The sequence below is a fragment of the Macaca fascicularis genome, chromosome 1, assembly GCF_037993035.2.
Source record: "Macaca fascicularis isolate 582-1 chromosome 1, T2T-MFA8v1.1".
Classification (NCBI taxonomy): Eukaryota; Metazoa; Chordata; class Mammalia; order Primates; family Cercopithecidae; genus Macaca; species Macaca fascicularis.
Genome location: NC_088375.1, coordinates 13,079,743 through 13,100,790, shown reverse-complemented (window position 1 = coordinate 13,100,790; position 21,048 = coordinate 13,079,743). Strand labels below are relative to the sequence as shown.

The following is a 21,048-nucleotide window of genomic DNA, read 5'->3' as shown; positions in this document are numbered from 1 at the left end:
GAGTTCACATTCATGAATATTCAGTGGGTCTCTATGTGAGCAAGACACTGTCTCAAAAATAAAATAAAATAAAAAAATTAAAAACTCCTGTTGTTTGACTCAGCACTTCTATTTCTAGGAATTGAGTCTTAGAAAGAATCAATGTGGCCAAGATTTATGATTAAGATGATCATTTCAACTCATAATAAGAGGGGAAAATGGAAGCAACCCAAGCTTTAGAAAGTAGAAGAATGGTTTGAATTAACAGCCATCCAGTAGAATCATACAGATTCCTTAAAAAGTGTTTCAAAGACTGCTTAATGAGACTATTAAACATTCATGATGTGACATTAACTGAAAAGGCGAAGATACAACAGCGTGGTATGATTGCAATTTTATTTAAATAAAAACTATAAGCCTGGGTAACATGGCGAAACCTCATCTGTACAAAAAATTTAAAAATTAGCCAGGCGTGGTGGTGTGCCTGTAGTCCTAGCTACTCAGGAGGCTGAGGTGGGAGGATCGCTTGAGCCCAGGAGGTTGAGGCTGCACTCCAGCTTGGGTGACAGGGTGAAAGCTTGTCTCAATACAAACAAACAAACAGCAACAAAAAAACTATACATATCACTGTGTATCCATGTTAAATTTCTCAATTTTGATAACTGTACTGTGGCCTTCTAAAAGAATGTCCTTGTTCTTAGGAAAAACAAATGAAGTGTTTAAAGAATGATCTATCATAATACATACAGCTTATTCTCAAATGGTCAGTAAACATATATATACACACACACACACATATATATATATACAGAGAGAGAGAAAGAAAGGAGAGAGAGAAAAAAAGAAAGAAAGGTAAAGTAAATGTGGCAAAATGTTAACAATTGGTGAAGCTAGATAAATAGTATGTGAACATTTTTTGGGTTATTTTCAGTTTTCATGTAAGTTTGAAATTATTTAAAACCAGGCACCAAATGGAGAATAAATGTAGTTTTTAAAAGTACATATAGATGTGGCTGGGCGCAGTGGCACATGCCTGTAATCCCAGCACTTAGGGAGGCCGAGGCAGGTGGATCACTTGAGGTCAGGAGTTCCAGGCCAGCCCGGCCAACACAGTGAAAGCCCATCTCTGCTAAAAATGCAAAAGTTAGCCAGGCATGGTGGCATGCACCTGTAGGCCCAGCTACTCAGGAAGCTGAGGCAGGAGGATTGCTCGAGCCCAGGAGGCAGAGGTTGTAGTGCCCTGAGGTTGCGCCACTGAACTCCAGCCTGGGCTGGAAACCTGTCTCAAAAAAAAAAAAAAAAAAAAAAAAAAAGTACATATAGATGTATAATAAAATTACTTTAGCTTGAAATTATGTGTTGGGATATTTGATATACATGTAAATAGATAGATGCTGGAGAAAAGGCTGAAAGGAAATACACTTAAATGTCATAATAATTATGTCCAGGTTTTATAATTCTAACTTATGCATATTGTCTTTTTTGCACAAAATTCTCTACAAGGAGTGCGTCCTACATCTATAATTGGGGGGAAGGTGACTGTAAGGCCCAGTGTATTTCCCTCTCAAGATCCCAGAGACAGCCCCAGCTCACGGCTGCCGTGGTGGGTCAAGAGCACGAGGCTGGTGGCCGGTCCGGGGCTGGCCCTGGGACACAGCTGGGTCTCACCTGAGGTGGAGTAGTGGTACAGCTCCGTGTAGGGCTCAATGTGCACGGAGGAGCCGAACGGAATCTGCGGCACGTGGCCCTCCAGCTCCGTGTCGATGGTCAGGTGCCCATGCTCATCGATGCCGCTGAACCGCTGCTTAATGACCAGCTTGCCCGGGTGCCCTACGAAGGTCACCTCAGCCTGGCGAGTGAACTCACCCCCTGAAAAACAAGATGAGACTGTCACTTTGCTGACTGGGGAGTGCGCCCTTCTGCCCGCCCCAGGCTCACAGTGTGGAGTGGGGTTGGTGCGAACCGTCTGCAGGTGCTTTGGTTTGGCTGGTAGAACATAGAGCTGGTGACGCTGAAGACAGAACTCAGACATCCCTGTGGCCCAACTGAGCCACGCACAGAGGAGAGAAGAGGCTTCCCAGCCACAGCCCAGCATCTGTTGGGTTGGCTCAAGGGTTGTGCTGGAAATAGTGGAGGACAGGGGTTTGACTCCCAGCTGTGCTAGGCTCTGTCTGGGTGAACCTGAGTAAGCTACTTAACTGCTGTGAGCCTCCATTTCCTGATGATTAAAAGAAAGGATACAATCTATGTTGTAAAGGATACAATCTATGTTCTGCAAATTGTCAGTTGCTCCATAATGCCAGTTACAGTGATGAATATTGAAATAGCTACTTCCTGGTCGGATGGGTGAGTTGCTCAGGGCGCAAACCATTCCCAGTACCAGAAACCATCCTAGGATCACCTGCTACCGTGACGGCTTGGGAACTCCTCTTGGTCTGTGCAAGGCGGCAGCCCCAGACAGGCAGGAAAAGTACTTCTCCCTTTTCCACAATGACCTGCCCCATGACAGCAGGGGTTGACAAACTATGGCCTCAGGGCTAAATCTTGCCAGCTGCCTATTTTTCTACATTTTCTACAAATGTAAAGAAAGGTCTTTACATTTTTTAATGGTTAAAAAAAATCAAAAGAAGAATAGTATTTCATGGTATGTGAAAATTATATAAAATTTAAATTTCAGTGCCCATTCAAAAAGTTGTATTGGAACACAGCCATGCTCATTCATTTATATACTGTCTGTGGCTGCTTTTCACTCCACAGTGACAGAGTTGAACTGTTGCAACAGAGACCATATGGCCTAAAATAATTAGGCATAACTTAAAATATTTACTATCTGGCCCTTTGCCGAAAAAGTTTGACAACCTCAGCTTTATAGTTAAACAAGTCCCAGGCAAATATCTCACTGATAACACAGGACCAGGAGAAATTCAGAAGGATCACTGTAGTCAAGAGATTTGCTGTTGTTGGGAATTTGCAAAGACTCCCTCTTCCTCAGCCCAGCTGAAGTCCATGTATATTACAAAATAGCACCAATATAAATTAACTCATATTTTAAAAAAACAGTGTGAAAAGCTGTGCAGGGAAGGAGTGGGGTCTGTGAGTTTGGCTGCAGCTCAATTATATTTGCAAAGAAAAGGGCATCTGGTTTGCATGAGGGCATCAATATGGTTATAACACTCAGAATATATATGCCTGTGGATTAGGGAGAAAAAACATTAGGCCAAAAAGTAGCAAATCTTTTGAGCAGGTTCAATCCTTTTCTTTCTTTCTTTCTTTCTTTTTTTTTTTTTTTTTTTTTTTAAATACAGAGTCTCGCTCTGTTGCCCAGGCTGGAGTGCAGTGGCATGATTTCGGGTCTCTGCAAACTCTGCCTCCTGGTTTCAAGCGATTCTCCTGCCTCAGCCTCTTGAATAGCTAGGACTACAGGTGCCTGCCACCACACCTGGCTAATTTTTTTGTATTTTTCATAGAGATGGGGTTTCACTGTGTTAGCCCGAATGATCTCAATCTCCTGACCTTGTGATCCACGTGCCTTGGCCTCCCAAAGTCCTGGGATTACAGGCATGAGCCACCGCACCCAGCCTTGCTCCTTTTCTAATACACAGCCTCTCCTTTCTTAAGACGGCCACACTTTATGTATTTCTATGCCATAACTTTTGGAGGGTTACCAGCATGCAGCCTGGATGGGGACCCTGCTCCCAGCAGCATTTCCTCTAATAAAGCCTTGGCTAAGGCTCCAGTTTGGCTCAGGCAGTCAGGGAGAAGGCAGGTCCAGGGCGTCGGAGGCAGTGGCTGGGTACCTGTGCCCAGGCACAACAAGCTCCAGGTCCTGGAAGTGACCAGTGATGAAGGACACAGACTCCTCCAACCCAGCTGTTCCCGGGAATGGGTCTCCAGCACGCAAAGATTGGGCTGGACTTGGCAGAGCAAGGAGAAGGCCACCACACCAAGGAAACATCCCTCAAGCCATCTGCCCACGCGTCCAATAAAGACTGAACTTCCTCAGTAGGGCGCAGTCTCTAGAAAACTCCAAGGATATTTGGGCTTCCTAAGACTTCTTAGGATTATGTTTATGCGGCTTAAGTAACTAGCTGGAAATGGCAGGTTCCTTCTCTCTGAGCAGATCCTAGGAAATATCGAAGATCAGTTCCAGGTTGGTTTGGAATTCAGAGGCAGGCTTGAGAACAGTTTCATGTTGCTTTGGAATTCAGAGGCAGGCTGATAGAATGAGGCAAACTGTGAGCCCTGCAGTTTTGGTTGTGCGGTTCTACAAGCTGATATTACTTGTTCTGCCAGAAACGCCTAAATCTCCACCATTAAATTGCTCCTCAGTCAAAAGCCAATTCTAGGCAGTCTCAATTGCTATATATTAATGATAATATTACATGTTCATTTTACCTCATCATTTTATTTCCAGGACAGAACTACAGGATGCCCTGTCTACAGACAAAAAGGAGCAACAACATGCTTCTAAGTTGTCTGCAGACTTGGAGTTCTCCAGACAATCCATTCCCAGGCCTCCCCCTAGGCACTACTGTGGGTCCCATTAATTTTAATGTGGGATATAAATTACCGGTGATGCTGAACCCATTCTTGAATCCATCCTGCTCCACTGCAAACATCCATCCAATGATGCCTCCAACTGGGGCCAGCGGAAGCAGAGAATATCCAACGGTCTCGGGAATGGTGCTGATGGCCGTGTAGGACCGCCCGTGGTTCATTACTACGTAAGAGTGGAGGTCAGTGTTCTCAAAGACAATGGGGATCTGGCTGCTCCCCACAAAGATCCTTCCTTTCACCTTGCCATTGACTCGCTGGGGAGAACCTGAGCAAGAAAACAAATAAAGAATATAGAGATCACTTCCAAGCCAGCCTTTCAAACACGAGTAATATGTAGGACCTGTACCTATTGATGAAGAAAGCAAAGAAACAAAATAGCCCTGGGGTAAATGGCTTTGGGTAAGCAAAAGTAGTTGTTCTTCCTGAGACTATCCACAACAGTATACTGTGAGCCTTCAAAATTCCAGTGCCCCTGCCTCTCCTCCTGTGACTGAAAATGGATAGCACAAAAGGTGGCTCCATGGACAGCCATTGAGGAACTGCAGGAACAAAAAAATAGAATTTCAGAAGAAGAACAATATCAGGGGTGATCTAGAACTAGGGGGACCATAGAATTTATCACATTTGAGAGTAAAAGGAGGCTGGGCACGGTGGCTCATGCCTGTAATCCCACTTTGGGAGGCTGAGGCAGGCGGATCACCTGAGGTCAGGAGTTTAAGACCAGCCTGGCCATCATGGTGAAACCCCGTCTCTACTAAAAATACAAAAAATTATCTAGGCATGGTGGTGGGCACCTATAATCCCAGCTACTCGGGAGGCTGAAGCAGGAGAATTGCTTGAACCCAGGAGGCAGAGGTTACTGTGAGCTGAGATTTTACCATTGCACTCCACCCTGGGCAATAAGAGCGAAACTCCATCTCGAAAAAGATAAAGAAAAGGAAAAGAAAAAGGCATAAAATACTGATACAGGCTAAAACATGCATGAATCTTGAAATCATCATGCTAAGGGGAAGAAGTCAAACACAAAAGGTCACGTATTGTACGATTCTATGTGTATGAAACATCCGAAATAGGAACACCTATAAAGACAGAAAGTAGGGGAGGGCTTGGCAAGGGCTGGGGGGATTTTGAGAAATCAAAAGTGACTGCTAATGGATACAGTGTTTCTTTTGGGGGTGATGAAAATGTTCTAGAGGCCGGGCGCGGTGGCTCACGCCTGTAATCCCAGCACTTTGGGAGGCCGAGGCGGGCGGATCACAAGGTCAGGAGATCGAGACCACGGTGAAACCCCGTCTCTACTAAAAATACAAAAAATTAGCCGGGTGCGGTTGTGGGCGCCTGTAGTCCCAGCTACTCGGGAGGCTGAGGCAGGAGAATGGCGTGAACCCGGGAGGCGGAGCTTGCAGTGAGCTGAGATCGCGCCACTGCACTCCAGCCTGGGCTGGGCGACAGAGCGAGACTCCGTCTCAAAAAAAAAAAAAAAAGAAAATGTTCTAGAATTAGAGATAATAGTTGGACAACTTTGTGAACATATTAAAACCCACCAAATTGTATACTGTAAAAAGGTATGTGAATTATATCTCAAACAAAAACTGAAGGAAGAGGGAAAACGGAAGTTACGTTGCATTGTTCAGGTTTGATGTGGTACTGCTTTCAGTTATTGATTGTACATATCTTATTTCTGTTCCTAGATTATGACCATCATAGGGTCAGGATTTTCACTCCCAGCCCCTCACAGGTGGTCGGCAGGGTTTTCTTTATGTAGTAAGTTCTCAGTGAATGCTGTTAAATATCCCTAGGCAGGGGCTGGCACCTGGGGATCAGCTGCGTTCCGATGACCTTTCGTTGGGTTCCATATGCCCAAACGGCTCAACAGGTTCTCTGATCAGCCAGGGCATATCCAACAGAGTCATCCTGCACACATGTTGTCTCATTACACTGGGGAATGCTGTGAAGTTAGCTGGCCAACAGCGCAAAAAGGCATCCCAAGAACAATTAGGAAAACAAGCGAGAAAGCCAAGTTAAGAAACCAAACAAAATTTTTTCCACCAAACTTTGAGCTAGAAACTTTTTTTTTTTAAGTAGCAGGAATCCAACAAATATTTAAACCACAAATCTATTTCAGAGTGTGTATATAATGTCAAAATATGTGGCTGAACAGTTTGTCATATCTGAGCTTGCTGCCAAACACAAACCGTTCAGCATTTCAAGCTCTGATATTTGGGGTAGAAAAGGCTAAGGGGTTGCTCTTTAAGAATAAGCTCTTATTGTGGATTTTGGAAGCTTCTCCTGGGGTGGGGAAGGTACAAAAGCCAAGCCTGAAACAAAGAAGCAAAGGCACACCACCCCTGGGGTGATGGGATTTAGAAGAAAATCAAAAACAGTTTAGAAGTTAAAAACATCCCCTAAAATTAATAAGTAAAGCATACTCAATTTTCTTTCATCACTGAAGGTAGTATTTTTTTAAAACCTCACTTTATCTAATGGGGACACAGAAGGAAATGATTTTTTGTTTTTAGCAACTTAAAATGATAACGAATTTAACTGTAACTATGGCAGGCAGGGGGTCTGAAGAACAGAAACCATTCTTCCAGCTGAGTTTTACTTAGTCAAATTTTGCAAAGCAATTGAAGTTCCACATTAAACACACAAGGAAAATGACCCCTGACAAATGAGATAATTTGCTGGCATCTCTACGCCTTAAATGTCCCCTCCAAAACTCATACTGAAACTTAATCCCCAATGTGATAGCATTTAGAAATGGGGCCTTTCAGAGCTGATTGGGTCATGAGGGCTCTGCCCTGAAGAACGAATTAATCCAGTCGTGGATTAATGGATGAATGGGTTATCACGGGAATGGGACTGATGGCTTTATAGGAAGAGGAAGAGAGACCTGAGCTAGGATGCTCAGTTCCCTGTGCCACCTCTGCAGAGAGCCCCACCAGAAACAAGGCCATCACCAAATGTGGCTCCCTGATCTTGGACTTCTCAGCCTCCATCACTGTAAGAAATAAATTCTTTTTCTTTATAAATTACTCAGTTTCAGGTATTCTATTAGAAGCATCAGAAAAGTGACTAAGACGGCATCTAAAGGGATGAGCGTTTAACATGGTGGGGTTTTTGCCGTTTTTGTGTTAATTCTGGAATTAAAACCAATTCCGGCCTCCCAGATGGTGCACTGAGTGAATGTTACCAGGATCCCCAGATTTGCACAGAAAGGATTCTCGTGACCATCTGCAAGCATCCAAACCAGTTGATCCTTTTGAGGGCAGAGTTTAGAACGGACATTGGCCCGTAGCCGAATCCATTTGGCCACACAATGGGATTGGCACCCCAGCATTAACCATGGTGCATCTCTGATGCTCAATCATAACCACGCTATGACTTCGGGAGCACCAGGAAAGAGGGACAGGAGGGAGAGGATGATGGAATAAACTTTACCTGCCATAGACTTTGGTCTAAGCCAGCCTTCTGTGGCCCTGCTGGGGCTTAACAACCATTAAGATAGGTCTGGCCTGGCGCAGTGGCTCACACCTGTAATCCCAACATTTTGGAAGGCCGAGGCAGGCAGATCATTTGAGGTCAAGAGTTCGAGACCAGTCTAGCCAACATGGAGAAACCCCGTCTCTACAAAAAATACAAAAATTAGCTGGGTGTGGTGGTGCACACCTGTAATTCCAGCTACTCAGGAGGCTGAGGCAGGAGAATCACTTGAACCCAGGAGATGAAGGGCTGCCGTGAGCCAAGGTTGCGCCACTGCACTCCAGCCTGGGTGACAGAGTGAGACTGTGTCTCAAGAAAAAACAAAGATGGTTCTGTGAGCAACACCACATAAAATTAGAGAGACTCTAAGAGAAAAAGACATGAAAGAGGTTTCAAAGAAATGGAGGAAAGTGAGGGGTATAAACAATTCTTTGTCCAGGCTGCATAATTTTAACACCACGGCCTTTGTGGCCACGCGCCAGGCAGTTGTGAAGATGGGCTCCCAGTGGCTGTCCCCTGAGATGGAGAAATAGCACAGGAAAGAAAGACTTTGCCATATTTGAAAAGTGGGCCTTCCTGGGGGATGCCTGTAGAGAATATGTGAGAAAATGAGGAAAGAGAGACCACGTATGGCTGCCCTAACACTACACACCTCCGGAGATGTGGGTAAAGGCAACATGGAAAACGAGCACCAAAACAAAAACTCCGCTCCGCCTTCTCCCGCATGAAATGAACATAGAAAAGCAAATTACCTTCTGCAACACATTGCCTGCCATTGCCTGTATAGCCAGCGACACAGCTGCAGCAGAAGCCCGTGGCGTAGTCCCTGCACTCTGCATGCACCGAGCACTGGTGTCTGTTGTTGGCACACGTCTGGCGGGAATCTGTGTTGTAGCTGAAAACTGGTCCAAGAAAACAAGTGCACACCTGTAAGCATTTCACGCAGCTCTAGCCCAGTGGGCTGTCTCATCCAGGCACCCTGAAGCACTGCAGGGACTCACACCTGCATGGGCAATTCAAGGGACCAGGCTTACTACAGAAGATTACAATCCCCTACATGTAGCCTTTAAATAGTTATGTGAGCCTGGGCAACATGGTGAAGCCCCATCTCCACAAAAAAATACAAAAATTAGCAGAGCACTGTAGCATGCACCTGTAGTCCCAGCTACTGGAGGAGGCTGAGGTGGGAGGATCACTTGAGCCTAGGAGTTTGGGGCTGCAGTGAGCCATGATTGCACCACTGTGCTCCAGCCTGGGCAACAGAGCCAGACCCTGTCTCAAAAAGGAAAATAATAATAATAGTAATGTGGCTCCCCAACTCACATCACTGAGGCAAATAGGTCTAAAAGGAGTTGATAAATCACAAGGTGATTATTAATTATTGAAAACTGCTAGAATCTAGTGTACTTGGCATCAATATTAGATTAGTGCTATCCAATAGCAATCTTAGGACAGTGTCCATCTAAACTAGTGAGAAGAATGAGCTTCATGTTTGGGGGGGGACTCTTAAAATATATATATATATATATAAACATATATAATATATATTATCTATGTTATATACGACATGTAACAAATATATTACATATATGTAATATATATTAAATATAAATATATAACATCAATTATAAATATGTACATATATGTAAATGTATATTATATGTACTATATAATCTATAATATAATAATATATAAATTATATATAATATATATTTACATTATATTATATTATATACAATATATTACATATTACATTATAACAGATAAGATATATTTATATATTATATAATAGTATGTATAATACAGTATATACTACATATAATTATACGATATAATTTTTTTACTTTTTTTATTGTGGTAAAATATATATAACATAAAATTTGCCATTTTAACAACCTTAAAATATGTACATATATTTTATCCTCCTTCCTCAACCTCCCAAGTGGCAGGGACTGCAGGTGGGTGCCATCATGCCTGGCTTATATTCTTTTTAATTTTCAATCACCCCCCACCGCACCCCAACTTACACTTTTCCCTGAGGAGTAATTTGGAAGCACTTACGCTCAAAAGCTGAACAAAAATAATGCCCTAGTCACACCTGGGCTAAAAAGCCTTTGACCTAAGAAACAAAAAGAATGTCTCCCTATTTTAAATTTCCACATTCCACGTTCATTTTATTAGAATCATGAACTAGCTCATTATATTTAATAATCCAGAGCAAATTAATTTGGAATGAAATTCAAAAGCACAAGAGGGGTAAACTTTTAGAGAGGATAATGATCCCATTCATAATTGACTGTTATGAGTGAAGAGAAAAGCAAAGTTTAAACCCAGGTAGACTCTGTGAGTCCTACATACTCCGAAGGGAATTTCTGGCTTTATAAAGACAGCGTTTGGAGCCGAGCACACTTGAGCCCCGAACTGAACACGTGATGCTACTGATTACTTAAACTCCAGCTGTGGGCAGAGCTCTCAGGGGTCATTATGGCCTGTGTGTATGTGAACTATTCAAATAACACCAGGAATGCACTACCGGCCACAGAAGACTGACCTTTCTCATAAACATAGGGAAATAACTGGGGTAGAGGGACAGGAAAACATCTGTTTTAGACACAATCTGTGTTCAAATCTAGGCTTTCTTCAGTCTTAAGTAATACACTGCCCCAAGTTGTTGGGCTAGATATGGTCTCATTGAAATGTGATGACTTCACAAATGAGAATTTCAGAGATACCTAGAAAGGGTGGGACTCAAAACCCAACATCTGCAAGGAAACACACCCAACACATCTGGGGGAGATGACTCCAAAACCCATGGCAGAGTGGCATGTGCTGAGCAATGTGAGCATCACCCCGGGAACCCAGGGTTCAGTAGAAGAACCCTAAGACATGAGCCCCTGTCCTTGTCCTGCCACCAAACGGCAGCTTCTCCATTTCTGGGCCTCAGAAGTAAGTGAGCACGCCAGCCAGTAAGCACCCCATCTCGTCCACAGTTTGGGATACTCGTGAGAACCAGATTGTATGGCTACTACTGTGAGATAAATCAGAACAAGTAAGGGCAAATGAAAATGAGGGAACAGTGTGGAATGGGCCAGGCTTTTCTAAGGGTTTTCTGATCATTCCTTAGTAGAAAAGCATTAGAGAGTCGCAATAAGCTTATCTAAAGGCTTGGACTATCCCATTTATATGAGTCTTAGTGGATTCTGTATCAAACTAATGTGAAAAAAAATAATGAGGACAGTTTAGTTGGAAAATCTTTTTTTTTTTTTTCTTGAGACAGAGTCTCACTCTTGTCAACCAGGCTGGAGTGCAATGGCGCCATCTTGGCTCACTGCAACCTCCACCTCCCAGGTTCAAGCGATTCTCTGGCCTCAGCCTCCAGATTGGCTGGGATTAAAGGCGTGTGCCACCATGCCTGGCTAATGTTTTGTATTTTTAGTAGAGGCAGGGTTTCACCATGTTGTCCAGGCTGGTCTCCAACTCCTGACCTCAGGTGATACACCCGCCTTGGCCTCCCAAAGTGCTGGGATTACAGGCATGAGCCACCGTGCCCGGCTGGAACATCTTTTAATAAGACAAATGAAAGCATCCAGGAGTTCTATTTTCCCTCAAAATGTAGCAAAAATCTGATATAACATAGTTGACCAGAAAATGTACTGTAAAACTTTTTTTTTTTTTTGAGACAGAGTCTCACTCTGTTGCCAGGCTGGAGTGCAGTGGCACAATCTCGACTCACTGCAACCTCTGCCTCTTGGGTTCAAGTAATTCTCCTGCCTCAGTCTCCCGAGTAGCTGAGACTACAGGTGTGCGCCACCACGCCCAGCTAATTTTTGTATTTTTAATAGAGATAGGGTTTCACCATGTTGGCCAGGATGGTCTCAATCTCTTGACCTTGTGATCTGCCTGTCTCGGCCTCCCAAAGTGCTGGGATTACAGGCGTGAGCCACCGCACCCAGCCCTATTTTTTTTTTTTAAGAGTATCTACTTTTTTTTTTTTTTTTTTTTTTTTTTTTTTTTATCTTCACAAACCAACTCTGAAACTGACGGAACCTGGGAAGAAAAATAATCAACAATTCTAATTCCAAAACCAAGAGGAAATAAATGTCAAAGATAAGCTTCATAAACAGCCAAAAGAACTTCTAAAATGTTTTTTCAGGTGGATGAATACATTTCTGATCTGAGAAATCACAAGAAAATCTGACTTTCAAAATAATTCTAATGGACGTTTTCTCTTTAAAACGGACGGAATGGAATACTAGGAAACTTGAAAGAAGACACACTCAACAGTCTCCAAAACCATGGTCCTAATCCCAAAAGATCACTGAGCATCTCTGAAGCCACTGGGCATATAACACCAAGGCTCCACGGCTGTGAGAGTTCAGCCTGTACTTTCTCAAGCTCTTATCCTTACAAACCACCACGTAATGCTCACAACTGACATCTCCCCAGCAGTATGCCTGTCTGGAAGTCCACACATGCAAGACCTTACCGACTGCAACTTAAATGGTCTTACCAACTCCTGTTTCCTCAACTTCATCCACATCTATGACCTGAGGGTGCTGCTGGTGAAAAGTCTCCACTGCTAACTGGAAAGACCTGGTTCTCTCTGTGGGAGGTCCAAGGGGCCTTTCAGTAGCTGCCCGGCGCGGCGAGAGGACGCTGGGCACACTGTATGTGTCAGCACCTCCCCTTCTCAGAGCCTTGTAGGAGAAGGGTGTGGTGCCCACATCCTCCAGGCCCAGACGAGTCGTCACCAGGTCATAATCTTCATCCTCATCATCATACTCTGCCCCCTCTTCAGTTCCGAGGATCACATCCGCAGGCACCACGCCATTGGTGGTGGCTGGACTCCCGATCTCAAACACCCAGACACCCTGCTGCCCAGAGTTGCTACTCCTAGGAGGAAGGACAGGCTTCTTAGAAACAGGCCAGCAACCCACAAACAGCCACCACTACCCAAGCAGAGGGAGCCCTGGGGATCTGTGTTGGTCTGCAAGCCATCACCTGCAGCTAGGACTGGAGAGTGGAAGGGCACTGGCCGTCACGTCTGGGCGCCATGTGGCTGAGACAGTCTAGGGCTGACTGGTGAGACTGTGTCCAAATGGGCACAATATTAGCACAAGCTCAGTCCCAGCCATTCCGTGTGCTCCAGGGACATTGTAAGGACTTAAAATTCAACTTACTCATCCTAATTGCTGGTTACATGCTCTATGTTATGAGCTAAGGTGGCTCATAGGACTGACAGTGGCTTTACGACTGAAGTCATTCATGCTCTCCACTGTCTCTTTCCATGGCATGGTATGATACAATTTTGGTCTCTGTCCTCACATTCTGAAACAAGAGCTCCTACAGCCTTTGGAATTTCTGGAGCGATAAGAGTGTACTTTGTAGGCTAATGAGTCGACTGATGGCTGGGAGCTCCTAGACAGTTTCAGGATGGGGGCTGGTGGCCAGAAAGACCAAGGCATGATTAAAGGGTTGGAATGTCCAGCTCTCCCCACTGCCTCCAGGGAGGGGAGATGGGCTGGAGACTGAGTCAGTCACCAATGATCAGTGATTTAATCAACCATGCCTATGCAAACCACCATAAAAACCCTAAAATGGTGAGGTTCAGAGAGCTTCTGGGTTGAATACATCAAGGTGCTGGAAGGGTGGTATACTCAGAGAGGGCATGGAAACCCTGACCCCTTCCCCATACCTCGTCCTATGCCTGTCTTCCATTTGGTCGTTCCCGAATTGTATCCTTTAGAATTAACTGGTAATAGTAAAGCATTTTTCTGTGTTACATGAGCCATTCTAGCAAATTATCAAATCTGAGGAGCATGTCATGAAAACCCTCCATTTATAGCTGGTTGGTCAGAAGTACAGGTGGAAACACAGGACTTGGGACTGGCATCTGAAGTGGGGACAGTCCTGTGGGACTGAGCCCTTAACCTGTGGGGTCTGCACTATCACCAGTGCTAGAATTGAACTGAAGTGTAGGACACCCAGCTGGTGGGCAGAGAATTGGTTGGTGTGGGGGGGAAAAAACCCACCCATTTGGTGTCAGAAGTGTGAATGAAAACATTGCAGACATGGTTTTTTAGAAATCCAACTCCAGGGCTGGGCACCGTGGCTCAGGCCTATAATCCCAGCACTTTGGGAGGCTGAGGCAGGTGGATCACGAGATCAGGAGATCAAGACCATCCTGGCCAACATGGTGAAACCCCGTCTCTACTAAAAATACAAAAAATTAGCCGGGCATGGTAGCGGGCACTTGTAGTCCCAGCTACTCGGGAGGCTGAGGCAGGAGAATGGCGTGAACCCAGGAGGCAGAGCTTGCAGTGAGCTGAGATCACGCCACTGCACTCCAGCCTGGGGGACAGAGCGAGACTCCGTCTCAAAACAAAAAGAACAAAAACAACAACAAAAAAAAATCCCATCTCCATTGGCTGTGGGATCTTGGACTAGTCTCAGTTTACCTTTGGTGCTTAAAGGAAGTGGTGAAAAGCAAATGAGATACAAAATCCAAAAGCATTTTATAATTATAAAATATAGCAGAATATCCCTGATCTCTACTTCTTCCTCCACCATTTTTACCATTCTTCTGTGTCTGTAATTGGAAGTGCTCCTATCAGAAATCACATTAAATGATTATATTATACAATGGACAGAGGGGACATACATTACTCAGTGGAAAATACTGAGCAAAACAATGAGGTGGGGTGGGGATGAGAAATCACCAAAGTCCTGCATAACTAGGACGTCTAATCAATTTATCTGCCTGGGATTGAAGTAAAGACAGTGGTGTGTGGGAGCTTATTTGTACTAACTTGTGAGAGCTGGCTGTTAAAATTTTAGGAATCTTGCAAGCCAGTTATTAAACACAGCCATTCTAAACGATTAAATTACATGAACTTCCAATTAAACAATTTATATTTTTTAAAAGGAAAAAATATTCAAAACTCGTCATATTCTAATTCTCATACTGCTATCCATGCTCTTGAAATTATATATATTAAGCCTATTGTATCTTTATGGTGAGAATATATATAATGGTGCATGTTTTCTGAACTCTTCATTGAGTGACATGATGTTAATAACTTGAAATTGACCATAGTAGGAGTATTTACATCACAGAAATAGGCAAATGCTATAAATCAGGGCTCCCCCTGCCCTCATAAAACCAGTTGTTAAGCATTTAACAGCACACCACTAAGTGAAGGGCAGAGGAATTCAAGCTAGATTTGATGATATAAAGTTAAAAGGTGGTTTTAGGGGATTCACTCTTGGTTTTCAAAGAATAAAGGGAAAGGAAAGGTTTTAATTTTCAAAAACCAATTTGGGCTTTTCCCCCTTTTGTCAAATTCTGCAACATAACCTGAGAGCACTATTTCTGTTGTAAGAATTTTCCCCGTAGTCAATGTGAAGGAAAAGGTTTTCTCAGCCTTGAGGTCAAAGAAGGAGATAGGTTTGAATAACCCTTATTTCTAACTGTATTTACAGACAAAATGGTGAAAACTCTTATAAGGCTGGGCACGGTGTCTCATGCCTGTAATCCCAGCACTTTGGGAGGCTGAGGCGGGCAGATCACCTGAGGGCAGGAGTTTGAGACCAGCCTGGCCAACACGGTGAAACCCTGTCTCTACTAAAAATACAAAAATTAGCTGGGCATGGTGGCGTGCACCTGTAATCCCAGCTACTTGGGAAGCTGAGGCAAGAGAATCACTTGAACCTGGGAGGTGGAAGTTGCAGTGAGTCGAGATCGCGCCATTGCACTCCAGCTTGGGCAACAGAGTAAGGCTCTGTCTCAAAAAAAAAAAAAAAACTATTTTAAATGAGGATGATATCTAAAAAATAGGATATCTGTTCATTCTAAAAATATATTTCCTTAAGTTCATCAGAAAAAGTATTTCATAATATAAAAACTATATGCAAAACTTATATGTAAAACTTAAATCCATAGGAACATTTTTAGGTAATGATCTATAATACACATTACATTATCCACATTAAAAAATATTATTAAGAGGAGAATCCACTGAAGAACAAAGAAAGCATACTTGGCCAAATTTTCAATTGATTCTCTGTCATTAGCAAATATATTAAAAGCTCCGTTGCTCTTCCATAAGAATCCCACCGAACCTTGACTGAATGCAACCATGGCAGGAACTTGGTTGTTTTCCTTCTTTGAGAATGTCGTATGGAACTGCAGACCATCTTCAGGATAAAGGAAAATGGCATAGGAGCTGGAATCAGAGGAGGCTAGAACAGCCTGGAACGTGTTTCTCTGTGAAGATGAGTTAAAATTCAGTTACTCGGAAAAATATCTATAGATCTTAAAATGTGTTATTCGCCAGACTATCTATAAAGTATACAGTGCTGTAAAGAGATGGCAATATTTTCACCTTATTCTAAAAGAAGAACTTTTGTAGCAAGAACCAAAGATTCCGGGATAGTTCCACTGAAATATCCCTAAGACTAGGTCAACATGACATTTTCTGATTAATTCATAAATATCTTCTGCGTAACTGTGGCCCTAAGGTTAACGAAAAATTATACAGATGGTACCTCCAGATGGTGGCCTAAAATCTCATGCAATTTAGGAAATTTTTACCCACAGAATTTGTTTCCATGGCTGTTAACATATTCAACCACATTCATCATTTAACAAACATTTATTGAACCCAAGCATCATACAGTAGGAAAAAAAAGAAAAACATGAGATTTGGGAGAAAACAGACTTGGATCCAAATCTTTGCTCTACTCATTATTATGTGACCTTGGGCATGATACTTGAGTTCCCTAAGCCTCGATGTTTGCATCTGTAAAATGGAGATAAAACCACCTCCTTCACAGAAATGAGGAAGACTACATGAGGTCACATATGAAAGAGCAGGCACATGCCGGTAGCTCATGCCTGAAATCTCAGCACTTTGGGAGGCCAAGGCGGGCGGATCATGAGGTCAGGAGTTCAAGACCAGCCTGGCCAACATGGTGAAACCCCGTCTCTACTAAAGATACAAAAAATTAACCGGGCGTGGTGGCGCATGCCTGTAATCCCAGCTACTTGGCAGGCTGAGGCAGAAGAATCGCTTGAACCCGGGAGGTGGAGGTTATGGTGAGCTGAGATCATGCCATTGTACTCCAGCCTGGGCGGCAAGAGTGAAACTTCATCTCAAAAAAAGAATAAGAAAGAAAGAAAGATCAGACACAGAGAAAGTATTCTTTAAATATTAGTACCTTTCCGACATGCCAGGCATCGTCCTGAGCTCTGTGGATGTGAAGAAAAAAATATGTGGTCCCTGCACTCAAGAATCTACGGTCTAGATGGGAAGGCTGACATTTGAACAAAACATTGTAAAACCTGAGGTTGCAGTCTGTAATCGAAACATTTGCAAAGCGCTGCAGGAGCTGTAAGAGGAAGCGTCCCATGCCAGGAGGGGTGGGAGTGCGTCCCATGCCAGGAGGCTGTGGTTGGTCAAGGCCTCACAGGAGGGCCCAGTCTGAATGAACAAGCAGGAGGAAGCTGCCACTTGTAGGGGGGTCACAGAGGGGATGTCCCAAGCAGAGAGGACAGCCTGTGCAAGATACTGTGGATTTAAAAAAAAGAGCGAGGGCAAGGTCAGGGAATTACATGTAATCTGGTACAGCGGCTACAAAGGGTATGTGGAGGTGGAACAGATTAGGCCCAAGAGGCAGGCAAGGGCTCCATACCAAGGGGCTGGGCGTTTATCCCCAAGTGAAAGGGAGGCAGTTGAGACATTTAACATTTAAGCTGTTTTGAAATTTGGCACTCAGACAGATAACAGTTGGCAAGCAAAATGTGTCATGCAGGCCCATAACAGACTTTCCCAAAGTGTGCTCTGTGGGATGTAATGCAACCTTTATGGAGCGGGGGAAGGGAAGAGGTATGATCACAGGTTTGGAGACTGCTCAGTTAAACAATATTCGGCAAGGCTGGAATGGTGGCTCACGCCCTTAGTCCCAGCTACTTGGGAGGCTGAGGCGGGAGAATCGCTTGAACCCGGGAGATGGAGATTGCAGTGAGCCAAGATGGCACCACTGCACTCCAGCCTGGGTGACAGAGCAAGACTCTGTCTCAAAAAAAAAAAAAAAGACAGCATCAGGCAGGTTGCAAGTTTCCTGACTGCAGGACTTTTCAGGGTGAATCACCAAGAGGGAGATACAGTTTTAGCATTTCCCAAACTAGAAGGCCTTTTCCTCAAGGACTATCTTATAGGACTGGTGTTTTGCGGTAGACACTTTAGGAACCACCAGCCCGAAATACCTCCCATTTATATGAAGTGCTCTGGGACCCATTAGGTTTCTCTCTTCCTCATTATCCTATAAAAGTGAAGTTATGATAGAGAGAAATTATTTTTCCAAGGGAAAATCGAGGCCTGCCCTAAAAAGTCACTTCAGGTCTAGCAATGAGTTCCTGACCTACTAAAAGGCCCTGCTTCCTTCAAGGGCAAGCCGGTGCTCTACAGCCTGGTCCTTCAAGCCCTCCCTGATGACTGTGCCCACGGAGGTGCCAACCCTGGGTTATGATAATACTTGGGTTTTGAACCACTCACCTGGTCCAAATGATCCTTATCTCCCCAACTAGAGTCTGGGCTTTACCTTTCTATCTTTGCATACCTCAGGAGTACTTTGCTATTTTCACCTTTTGTTTCATATTAATAATTTCTCTAATCAGAAACTATCCTTCTAGCCAGGCTCCGTGGCTCACACCTGTAATCCCAGAACTTTGGGAGGCCAAGGTGGGTGGATCATTTGAGGTCAGCAGTTTGAGACCAGCCTGGCCAATGTGGTGAAACCCCGTCTCTACTAAAAATACAAAAATTAGCCAGTGTGGTGGCGCATGCCTGTAATCCCAGCTACTAGGGAGGCTGAGGCACAAGAATTGCTTGAACCTGGGAGATGGAAGCTGCAATGAGCTGAGATCGTGTCACTGCACTCCAACCTGGGTGACAGAGAGAGACTTCATCTCAAAAAAAAAAAGAAAAAGAAAGAAGAAAGAGAGAGAGAGGGAAGGAAGGAAAGAAGGAGAAAGAAAAAGGAAAGTAAAAGAAAGGAAAGGAAAGGGGAGGGGAGGGGAGGGGAGGGGAAAGGGGAAAGGAAAGAAACTATCCTTCCACTGTCTGCCACCTAAGGTAAGAGCAGCCAGGAGATGCCATTTATCAATGCCATTTTTGCCACGTAGCTGTCTTACCAGGAGCTGGCTTTCTTTATGTCTACTTGTCATTGAAACATAGTTATACAACCTTGCAGATAAGCTTTTGGAGGTTTAGGACCTGCAGGAAGCAGCCTACTAGATTTCGCTTTGGATTTCCTGTCTTTATCAGTGGTGTATAATGTATGTCCAAGCAGCACAAACCATGAAACCAAAGTGTATGGAGCCAGTGTGTCTGCTCACCTGCATTTGGACCTGGAGGAGCGCTTACCTTGCCTTCCTGCTCCGGCTCCCTGCTGGGCCCTTGGTAGGGGGCCACGGATTCCCAAGTGACAACCACCGCGCTACTAGGTTGGAAAGAGATCTCTGGGAACCCTCTGTGGACGCACTCTGCTGCCCGCTGAGTGATGGAGGGGGATAAGTCTTCTCGATAATAAACCTTCCCCAGGCCATCCGTCGTGTCCAAGTCTGCCAGGAAAGGGCCGATTGCACCGAATGTTGGTGGGAAGAGCCCAGGATGGGATTCTTTGGCCGGGGGTTCACTCGTAGCAATGATGCCATTTGTGGTGACCTGTAGAAAACCAAGTGTGGTTAAAAGGAATATGCAGAAACGGGTCCTTTCTCAGTAAGACTGAGTGCCCACTCCCAGAATACTGTCACCAGTACCCATGCTATGTAAAATACAACAGAATCTGAGAGAGATACGAGCCTGAACTGCAGATCCCAGCATTCTTTTCTAGGCAAAACAGGCTGTGTGAAAAGAGAACAAGAGTCATTATTCAAATCCCAGTGAATTTACTCGAAAAAGGGAGTAATCACTCCCTACCAGGACTGCTAATTGGTGTGCGTACAAAAATGGTTGGGAGCCTGGGCATCAAAGTGAGATCCCATCTCCACACAAAAATACCAAAAATTAGCCAGGCTTGGTAGCACGGGCCTGCAGTCCCAGCTAACTGGGAGGCTGAGCTGGGAGGATTGCTTAAGCCCTGGGCAATCAAGGCTGCAGTGAGCCATGATCACGCCACTGCACGCCAGCCTGGGTGACAGAGTGAACCCTTGTCTCAAAAAAAAAAAAAAGAAAGAAAGAAAAAAATGGTTAAGGTCCAGCCCCCACCTTTTAAGAAACCCACAATCCAGAAGGATAAGAGAAAGGACTGACACAAAGAGATGACGACACAATATAGTGTCAAGAAGCAAATCTGTATGGGGCATTATGGTATCACTAATTATTTTGAATACTTTAATGTGTCAGGATAATAGCTAATATTTACTGAATACTCACCATGTTCCAGGCATTTTACTAATATCTAATGCTCAGAAGAACTTAAGACTAGGTACTACTGGCCGGGCGTGGTGGCTTACGCCTGTAATCCCAGCACTTTGGGAGGCCGAGGTGGGCAGATCACGAGGTTGGGAGTTTAAGACCAGCCTGGCCAACATGGTGAAACACCATCTCTACTAAAAATTCAAAAATTAGCCGGGTGTGTGGTGGCAGGCACCTGTAATCCCAGCTACTCGGTAGGCTGAGGCAGGAGAATCACTTGAACCCAGAAGGCAGAGGTTGCAATGAGCCGAGACCGTGCCACTGCATTCCAGCTTGGGCAACAGAGCAAGACTCCGTCTCAGGAAAAAAAAAAAAAAAAAAAACAAAGACTAAGAACTACTAATATCCATATTTTTCTGATGGGGAAAATTAGGCAAATTCATCAATGTGTCCAAAGTTACCAAGTAACAAGTGGCAACACTGGGATTTGAACCCACAGAGTCTGACTGCAAAATTGGTCCTTTTCCAAAACTGTTCCTTTTAATTACTTCATGAACTGCCTCCTTGAAATCAGTTATAACTGCCTATTAAAAGATATCAGTGGCCGGGT

The 21,048-nt window shown here is 44.2% G+C and overlaps 1 protein-coding gene across 1 annotated transcript in view; it reads right to left on the bottom strand.

The window, feature by feature from the left end:
* The window catches only part of NID1 (nidogen 1), a 95,227-nt gene that overhangs the window by 54,895 nt on the left and 19,284 nt on the right, over positions 1–21,048 (bottom strand). Inside the window, exons 2-7 of the mRNA XM_005539724.4 lie at positions 19,446–19,745; positions 16,059–16,285; positions 12,530–12,912; positions 8,772–8,921; positions 4,550–4,801; positions 1,648–1,848 (exon numbers count right to left, since the gene is read on the bottom strand). Of these exons, the coding sequence (XP_005539781.3) occupies positions 1,648–1,848; positions 4,550–4,801; positions 8,772–8,921; positions 12,530–12,912; positions 16,059–16,285; positions 19,446–19,745 (1,513 nt within the window). The remainder of the gene's footprint in view (positions 1–1,647; positions 1,849–4,549; positions 4,802–8,771; positions 8,922–12,529; positions 12,913–16,058; positions 16,286–19,445; positions 19,746–21,048) is intronic.